The sequence below is a fragment of the Ceratina calcarata genome, unplaced genomic scaffold (assembly GCF_001652005.2).
Source record: "Ceratina calcarata isolate Rehan_Ccalc_2016 unplaced genomic scaffold, ASM165200v1 scaffold569.2, whole genome shotgun sequence".
NCBI lineage: Eukaryota > Metazoa > Arthropoda > Insecta > Hymenoptera > Apidae > Ceratina > Ceratina calcarata.
This window is the reverse complement of record NW_017176894.1, coordinates 178,327-188,359: the sequence shown is the minus strand read 5'-3', so window position 1 is coordinate 188,359 and position 10,033 is coordinate 178,327. Positions and strand designations below refer to the sequence as shown.

The following is a 10,033-nucleotide window of genomic DNA, read 5'->3' as shown; positions in this document are numbered from 1 at the left end:
ATGCTATTGTCCTTCTCGCGCATTAGCCGACTCACTGGTCTAGACAGACAACCAGCTGATCCGCGTAACTAGGTTACTGTGTCAGTAAGATCAAACGCTGTGCCTAAACTTTGGAAACTATATCTCTGGAACAAATCGAGATATTGGGATGAACCAAAAACGATTTTTTATCGTCTTGACTTCTTCTATCGACTGGAAAGGTTTTTAATAAAAAATTCAATATTCTTATATCGATAAATTTACGTTTTCAACGTGTACGACTTCTGACAATCTATGGTTGTCGGAAGAATGATGACGATAATAAGGAAATCCATGTTCACGCACGGTATTTATTTTAACATTCAACTGACAACAATATATATGTACAGTTTTACGTATACGTAATATCAGTGTATATATACTCATTATATTTATATATAATAACATTAGCTACCGTCCGTTTTTATATGTCTTAATTATTATTGCGCAAGCTACATCGATATTGGTTACCTGATACGTATCGTTCGATAAAACTTCAATTAACGTGAATCATCCTCGAAAGCTAAACTTTACAGTCTACGCTCGTGTCTCTTCAAATAATGCACAACCCTCTTTAAATGCATCTTAAGTATGGATGGACACGACACCCTACTACATTCCTCGAACTCATTGAGTACAGTGATGAACGAAACTGACAGAGTTCAAACTAAAAACATTAGTACCATGCCTCCGGCCGTTGAGTAAACACGCAGTGGTTTCTAATTTGTGATTCATTGACAGTTCTCGTTCGTTCGACTGATATCGACATGAAACAACATTCTCTTCTTAATCATCGAGATCGGTAAGTGAATTTTAAATTACACGATTCAGCGTACGCGTGTATAAAGTGTGCAGAAGTACAATACTAAGATACATTAATCAACCCTTTAACCTATTAACTAACCCTTCCTTATTGTCTCATTTGGATAAACGTTGTTCAGAACGAAATTGTTCTTTGAAACTTATTTAAATCGATTCATCTCTGTTTCTGTACTCGCCTAAAAGTTTTGAAACGAAACGATGCACACTGTATACACGAACGTAGCTTAATGAGGGTTCAAGACACCGAGTAATGACATGGAGAAATAAGATATTATGGATTGACTCATCGTCCTCATCGAATGCATTATTGTCTGACGTTTGTACGTTTCGTAGTTCGAAAAAATCCATACGAAACACATGACGATATAGTGAAAGAAAATTTGTACTATTCTTTGGAAGGGAATATTCATCATGTTTTCCAGGCGGCAGCTCCTTGTCCCGCAAGTTATTGTCAATTTACAGTTTAAAAGACACTTTAACAATTATTTACATTTTGCTGAACTCTACTCCATACGAGTATAGTAATATAATATACGTACAAGTAAATCGCTATAACCGGTTCGGGAGCAACATAATTAATTTGTCAGAGGCCGTTAGTCGATCGAATATTCGATAACAGGATCTTAACAAGTATTAACGATTTCGTTTACGCCTATACGTACACGTGTATCTCGTATTAAATCACTCTTACATTATTGTAGTTTAGCACCTTCTTGAAAATAAATAAGGAAAATGATTTATGTCACCGCGTTATTCTCAACCGAGGATTATTGTTTAACTATCAATCCAGAAGACAGGCTAATTTTACTTCACTATTGATGATGGTGGTAAGTCTATCTTCAACTTTATGTGCGAGTTCCGCGATGAATCTCTTTCGTTCATTTTAGATATGTTTTGACTCGAATTAAAATGTACACACAGTAAGTTTATGACTGAAACGTTAGATACAAAATATAGAGAGATCCGAAGTACAAACAGACGCGATTAGAGTGCATCTCGCTACTGCCCTACCCTCTGCTATGTAGACGATAGACGTCGTTTCCCGTTCTTCAAACGTATTCAGAATTCTTGTTTTCGCATTCTCAACGTCGTTTTCTTCCACGAAGGAGACTGATTTCATTGTGTAAAATGTTCTAAGAAATGTCCTATCTTACTTTATGTGAACGTAATATTTGAGAAACGCAAGACGAGCTACTTTTCAGCTGCTTGCGCGGCCTTTCAGGATGCAATTAACGCAAGTGCAACTCGCTTTAACGCTGGACCAACGACGAGTCCATTAAATATATTGCATTTAATCCCCGGGGCTTAGCTAAATCCAATATCTAATATAACGGGAAGAGTGAGAAACGACAGAACGGTCTATACATTGTGCAGAAAATAAAACGAATGAAATCCTCTGTTCCTTACCGATTGCTAGCTCTTACGTAGGTTTCATAGGCCTCATAAAATGTGCGAGAAGTACAGTGCAACTTCACCTTATTGTCGAATTCATCACCGATTTGTCGAATTTTTATTATTGTCGTGCGATTCCTCGTGAATCGAATCTTTAGTAATTCTTTATTGTCCCTATCGTTAGATTAGTTCGCCAGGACGACGAAGACGCGCTAAAATTGCAATCAATTTTCGCATTCAATGTCGCTTCGATGGTCACATTAAACGTATAGCTATCGAGCCTTGCTGATCAATTCTCACTTGCCCATCGAATCCCTCCCCTCGCCTTTTTGATATGCTTGAAAACAAATTACTTTCACGTTGCATTCGCCACGTGAGATATGTATAGGAAAGTATACCTAATTGATATTAATAAGGCGACTACAATAGAACGATAATTATTCGAACGCGTCACACTCGAAAGATTCTTCACAGCATTGATATTTTTTATCATACGTTCGTCAAAAGTTTCACGATTTTTTAAACAGAATTCGATCGCGGATAAGTGATAATTGTAAGAGCATAACGGAGAATCGATCAGCGAAGTAGCGCCGCACGTACGTCGTTCTGAAACGGAAATTAATAAAACAATTTGGGGCAACGCCCTTTTCCCTTTACGCGCATTGGACGGCTCCTACTCTAATCTTAGGTCTCACGTTATTTGCAATTTGCTAAGCAGTAAAAGTTGTCTCGAGTCTAATCGTAATATTACCCTAATCATTATCATCTGCAATCGCGGGATTTTCGCCTGCCTCAACGTACATTGCAAATGCTATGATGACGCGTTTACATGCTAATTGTTCGGGTACATGATTCATCCCGAAAACGTGTACAAAGACAACAAATTACTCTCCTTTTTCAAAAGTATTTTCTTGTAAATTTATAATAAAACAAAGCATCAGAAGAATTATGTATTCAGCGAATCGTGGATGTATCATGTATCCTTTCAAGCAAGGAGACCGTAAGTTCAGCTTGAATGCGGAACTTGCAGTTTCTGCTGTACTTATTCGTTTTTGTATTCACTTTCCGAAATTTAATCTGGGATTACTTACTTATTGGAAACGGCGAACTTCCATTTTATGTTTCCGATTATTATTATTGACGTGCGTACCCGTTGCCAAATGATTCAGAGACTCGAGAAACAGCAGAGAGACACGGTTTCAAATGAAAAATAAAACGCCAATCGTCACGTTAGATTTGTACTTTCGAATTTCCCCGTTCTTTAGATCCTATCTCTTCTCAAAAAATGAATTCATCGCACGAGGAATGCAGACCGAATTATTATACGTATAAACGTCACGTCGAGTATGTAATTGACACGATATGTCCTCTTTTAATGCGCACGCTAAACTGGAGTAAAGTAATGTCAAGTCTGAAGTCGGGACGAGGAATGACGATGACACGAGTAACACCTAGTCGGGTTCAAATTAATCGCTAACGATCGAAACATTGATATTAAGTAAAAAAGTGCTGTTTCTCGGTCTATGAACCGCTTAAACACGTGTTAATCCAGGATGCGCGAGGATAACCATTCCTAGGTGAGATCCTCGTCGTCGTCGCTGGGACCTCCGGTCGGGCAACACAGCCCCTCCGACCCGTCGCTTCTTATACAGAATAACAGCGTCTCGGCCGGCGTTACTTCATGTGGGACGATACCATGAAATTCTTTAAGATCGGCCGCGGGGAACCAAGCTTTCTCGTTATCCTCGATTATCAGTATCCCGAAAAGTCTATATAACAAGTTAAAAAAAAACAAAGTGTAAAAGAATTCTAGATGTATTATAAAATACATCAAATTATTGAAAAATGAAGGAAGTAACAGTTACCTGCAAATAGCAACTGTGGGAATCCAAAGAACGGAGGCGAGTATAAGAATGCCGATTAGTACTACAGCCCAGAGTGGCCACTCGTGCTTCTCCGTCTCTCCTCTGCTGGCAACCCAGGCTGGATATCCACTTCCGTCGACTATGATCTCTACGATCGAGGCAATTAGAATACTCAGCATAGCCATCGGGCTGAGGTATTTCCAACAGATTAACCAGTAAAGGCCTGGACGATTGCCAGTCATCAGCTCGATATCGTCCGCGAATCTATAAATCAGATAATGGACACTTTATTCCATCCGTCTATTTTCTACGACTCGTACAAGGCAATTTTTATTATGGAAGAGAAAACTACTCAGTTTATGATGTCTCGTACATAAAAGTTAATGTACAGTATTAAATGTATTAGTACACACCTCTTTAAACCGTACACGTACGACACTGCGATACATTCGAAGAAGGCAATAATCAGCAGTGGAAAATTCCCGCTGAAATTGTCGAACAGCACAAAAACGTAGCTGCCTGCACCGTGAGCAAAGGCCATCGAAATAACGCAACAAACCAAGCAAATGCCACCTATTTAAAAAATGATTATAAGTTATTCTCATAATTATTCAATAAATCTTTATAAAAAAAATTATTACTGACCTGTCAGTATTTCTTTACGCAAATTCGGGAATAATTTCATGTCTACAATGCTCGTAACCACGCCCTCGAGGGTACCGAACTGTGAGTCGATTCCCAGAGTGAATAACATGAGGAAGAATAACACCGACCAGAATTGTGCACCCGGAAATTGATTGATCGCTTCCGTGAAGATGATGAACGCCAAACCGGTACCTGACGCTGACTGAAAGTACCAAAAGCGATTTTGCAAGGCAAACAGAAAAATGTTAATTTACGGCTGAGCTTAAAAGATCTTACGTTGTCTAACTCCTTTTCGAGATCACATTCAGGTAGCTCAGGCATGATTATATTATCTATCGTTCCATTCGATGTGGAGATATTTAGAACAGTTCCACTTACTGGTATCTCATCGGGTATTCTATCCGTTTGGCCATAAATATTCAGAAGAGTGCTGTTTCTCTCCTCTAAGCACTTCTCGTAAACCATCGTTGCCTTGAAACCTACATTCATATAAATAATTTCTAATTATACGTGACGAGTTTATAAGACAATCAGTATAACGAGAATTGAAATTACCGATGATGGAGAACACGACAATCCCGGCGAACATCGAAGTGAAACAATTCGTCAAGCTGACCATGATAGCGTCTCGATAACAATTGTTATTCACGGGATTGTAAGAAGAGAACGCTATCAGACCGCCGAATGCCAGGCCAAGGGAGAAGAATATCTGCGTGCCCGCTTCTAGCCAGACCACTGGATCGGCTATTTTCCACCACTGAGAAATTCGTTTAATTACAATGTAATACGGTTAGTGTATTTACATCGAAATTACATGAATTATACCTTGGGAGTGAAGAGGTGACGAAGTCCGTCGCCCATCCCCGTCAATGTGACGCCGCGGAAGAAGAAGATAATCAGAACGATGTACGGGAACGTGGCCGTCACGTACACGACCTATAAAAAACATAATAATTTATAAAATTGTCCGGGCGAAACAGACCGGCAGGCAATAGAAATTCGTGCGATCAATCATTGAACTGTTTAAAAGAATACCTTCCCTGAAGACGCGATTCCTTTGATCATGCACATGTAGACGAGAATCCAAGCGATGACCAACGATACAGCGATCTTCCAGTTGAACAATTCTGGGGTGTTTATGTCTTCGGAGATCATCAGCGTCGTACGGTACCAGAAGTACTGCGTCGGACTACTGACCTGATAATCAACGAAATGCGTGTAGATTAAAATATTAGAGCGATAGTTAACCTGCGGATTTTATGCATTTATGAGCTATACATCGGAAGCTTAACGAATGTCTAAATGATAGAAAAAATGTTTATTTAAAACACGTTTCGCATAAAAATTCGCAGTCCAGTAATAGTAACATAGCGAAACACTGATTAGATTAATCATACCGTACACTCTGGTTCAGGCGCGTACGACCCGTTTTGGAAATATACATTGGGACACTCAGCCCACGGTAGGTTCGATTGGAAACTCTGAAAAGGGGATGATTAACAATCGCGTTAATTAAAATTGTGATGATTGGGTACTCACTTGAACGAAGTAGAAGAGGCACCAAGCGATAATAGTATTGTAATACAGAGCTACGTTGAAAGATACTACAGCGCTGCTTAAACCGATACCACCCATGTACGGGGACACCTTCCAAGAGAAAAATTATGTTACATGCTTAAGTGCTCTCTCGAGTTTATCTCGACAGATCTGAATTGTATCATCGTGCAACAATCACCTGATTCCACACACCGATAGCTCCCTTTCGTAATCTCTGGCCAATCGCCAACTCCAGATAAAATATGGGGATACCCTCGATGGCCAACATTACAAAGTAAGGGATTAAAAATGCACCTGTTCCGGGAAATGTAAACAAACGATTAATTTGTCAATGCACTCGATTGATTCTTGTTTTGTGATTATGTACCTCCGCCGTTCTTTTGAGCGAGGTATGGAAATCTCCACACGTTCCCAAGCCCAACCGCGTATCCGACTGTCGCTAATAGAAAAGTAAGCTTACTATCCCAGTTCTCTCTCTCATCCTCCCCCGCTTCCGGCCGGAAAATTGCTTTCCCTTCATTACTGCCGAGTACTTTACTGACCCCGCCCCCATTATTCGCTTTATTCTGAAATGATCAAAAGTAGTCATTATCGAAATAAACTGAGTATATCTTCAAAAGCGTAAACTGGTTTTATTTGAAACGAAATCCACGCGTTCGCCATAGAGATCTATTTGGTGTATTGGTTCTAAAGTAATGAGATCCTGGATAATCACTTTCGTATTAGGACTGGAGTCCTCAAAGGCTGCGTTCGTGGCCCCGTAATTGGCAGTGGTGTTAGTCTTTCTATTGTCCACCACTAATCTTCCTCTCATCTCCTTCATCTCGAGTTTGTCGACACTCTTCTGGGGCTTCAGGTCGCGCGAGCTTTGCCGGCGGACAAGGTGGGCCGTGTTCGCCATTGTTTCTGTCTATCCTGTGCGACCACGGTTCTGTTTCGTCGAAAAGATCAAACAGAAATACTACGCACGCCTATGGACTCCATCCTGTTGAAAATAAAATATCTACCTTCGGACAATATTCAATATTTAATGTAACATTAAAAAGCAGCGAGCAATTCCCGTTTGTTAATAGATTATATATATATAATAAGTAAATAAAGGAAAAAGAGAAGATTATTAAAGTACAAGCGTCGGAGCTTCGATGAATAATTAAATATGAAATTCACGTTGAACACGCAATTGTGTTAAGCTGTTCGATGCAGGGGCCGGATTTAATTACTGATTGTTAATTTTGGAGTATGCGAATTATTAAACGTCGAATGTGTTTAATCGTTTAATAAGTAAATGGTTGCCAAGTAATATTATATTCAGATCGGTGCACTATGCGCGTAATAATACATGATCCTGTTTTCAAATTAAATATTAATACTCCAACGATCCCGTTCTTGATTTTAGCAATTACGAGTGGGCTTCAGGCAAGTTTTCGAACTGGGTTTCATTCGAAGTCCTTTTGATGTTTTTATTGTATCGGTGAACGCGAGCAAAGGTTACACAGCTACAAAGTCGCATTTGTAAGGACACGCTCCACGAACCCAACACATTACACTCGCTACTCCTACACATCTCACGTGCACATCGATCGAAGCTTCCTTCGCAAAAGCATTTTGCATTACAATAAAACGTCACACAATCTGCAATTAGACGATGAAACAATAAAACAAATTGCAATTGAGTTTACGGAAGCAAGAAAATTAATTTTTAAAATCGCTCTGATTCGCAGACAAGCAAAATACAAAATTATTTAAATGAAAAAGAAGAAAACTGCGGTTTGTTATGCAACCACAAAAGTTATCTGCACGAGTAAAACATTATTTCTGTGGCTAGCTGGACAAATTCAATCTGTGTGCTTTTTTAATTTCACGATTTTTTTAAATGTATCTGCTGAATATGGTTTGGATGCAGGAGAAGTAAATTTTAACATCTTATCGCTAACGTTCAGTGAACTTATGGGAATCTACTGTCACAATTATGTAACATCCAACCTTGCCCGTAAATTCGATAGGAATGATGGGATCAGGGTAAACAATAGACGAGGGAACAACATGCGAACACGTTTTGTCTTTCCAAGAGGAGCGTACTTGACAGAAATGTCTTTAAAATGCTATTCAAAGAAGCTGGCACGCGTCGCTTTTTACATCGATAGGACAGCCAGCAGGGATAAAGATTTGTTTGCCTTAAAGCTTTGCTATGGCCCTGACCCCGAATACAAGAGACCTCGTCACTAAATTACGGATTATCAAGTATTTTACAACTACGCTTCACATAAAACTCAGTTTTTATTAAAAAAAAGTTATATCTATCCTACAGACTCACCGAACACGGCTACAGTTCTCTAAACTCTTGGTACTGATTTTCTGGATAAGAATATACTTTAGAAAACAGGACACGCTGAAGAAAATATTCATGCATTTTCAGTAACGAGATAAGTTCTGTCTCTTCTGTAAGAAATATTCGTGAACATATTGGGCGGCAATTTTACACGAGCGACGTGCACTATAACTACCGTTCCCATTGACGTCACAGCAGGACCAATCAAGTGTCATTTATCATCCTACACAACTTTTCCGGATTAAGAACGATTCCGAGAAACACTGTTCAATTATTCCAATTTCATTCATTGATATCGAAGCTAATCGAAATTTAACGTTTCATTGAACGATCCAGGATGAGCGATTTAAACGAGGACCAGACCGGTCCCATTGATCCGCGAAAGGGTTTCGCGATACGACGAGACGTGCGTGGATTTGGAATTGTTAAGGGATCATTACGGAAAGGGTAACGATGTTTAGTCACGAAATAACGTTACAAGTTCGTCACTGACCTGTTGGGGTGAGATAAAGAAAAGCGCGAGGGCCTCCTTATAGTTCGAGGAGCAGTTAGCTACTGTGGCACCCTCTACTAGGAGGGTAACTTTTGAAGTCGCGATATCCGACAGAATCAATAGCAAGCGCCGGCGCCCCAATGCCTCCGTGTCCTACAGACCGGAATATGCGTGAACCCCTTTCATCGAAAAGACTGGTCGATGATCGCAAACGACGAACCGATCAACGCGAACTACCCGGTCAACTCGCGAGTTTCATTAATCATTCTGATAGGGGGTGTGAACAGGATTACTTGAGCCGAATGCTAATGGGACAAGTCAAGTTTAAGTATTATAGTCAATATATTAGAACTCGAATACTTGAAGAAAGCAAGCCGAGTTATACCTCGAAGAAATTGGTTCTTTCGAAAAATCCAAGCAGTTCCAACTATTCCTTCTTATCTTCTTGAAATGTGTAGGGGTAAGAGTCATAATGGTGTAAATTACGTTTTGGAACGGAAAGATTCCGGAAATGCTACTACCATTTCCGGAATCGTTACCATTATGGTACAGCATTTCTGTTAATACGTCTACATTATACTATTATTAGTTTGCAAGGCAGATGAGTTAGGACTTAATCCACCTCTTCTTTGAACGTATTAGTACTTGTACTTGAAAACCGTAATGCAAGTCGCAACTTGGCCAAAAATAATTTAGTCCATTATGGTTTCTACCCCCTCATATATTTGAACTACTCGGTTTGCATCAAGCAGCTGGATTTTTGTCGAACTACTCGGTTTTGTCGAGCTACCCAATTTTTTTCAAGCTTGACTTTTATATATTTTACGTAAATGTTCCATTTCAATAAATACTTCCTTTGGTTATTAATCGTTCCTGCTATGGGTACGAATAAGGTGAATCTCAGAGTTATGA

The 10,033-nt window shown here is 39.5% G+C and overlaps 1 protein-coding gene across 2 annotated transcripts; it reads right to left on the bottom strand.

Moving 5' to 3' along the window:
• Window positions 1–309: 309 nt before the first annotated feature.
• On the bottom strand, window positions 310–9,205 carry LOC108629503 (sodium-dependent neutral amino acid transporter B(0)AT3). 2 transcript variants are annotated; one of them, XM_018032228.2, is made up of 14 exons: window positions 9,122–9,205; window positions 7,015–7,284; window positions 6,667–6,865; window positions 6,478–6,593; window positions 6,282–6,389; window positions 6,140–6,223; window positions 5,778–5,939; window positions 5,568–5,678; window positions 5,298–5,499; window positions 5,019–5,221; window positions 4,743–4,944; window positions 4,511–4,670; window positions 4,098–4,361; window positions 310–4,001 (listed from the first exon to the last, which is right to left on the bottom strand). In XM_018032228.2, the coding sequence occupies exons 2-14, from the start codon at window positions 7,198–7,200 to the stop codon at window positions 3,806–3,808; spliced, it is 2,193 nt and encodes a 730-aa protein (XP_017887717.1). In that variant the 5' UTR covers window positions 7,201–7,284; window positions 9,122–9,205; the 3' UTR covers window positions 310–3,805. The 2 variants fall into 2 exon arrangements, with proteins under 2 accessions (XP_017887717.1, XP_026673045.1); XM_026817244.1 differs by lacking the exon at window positions 9,122–9,205 and adding an exon at window positions 8,614–8,774.
• Window positions 9,206–10,033: the final 828 nt, after the last annotated feature.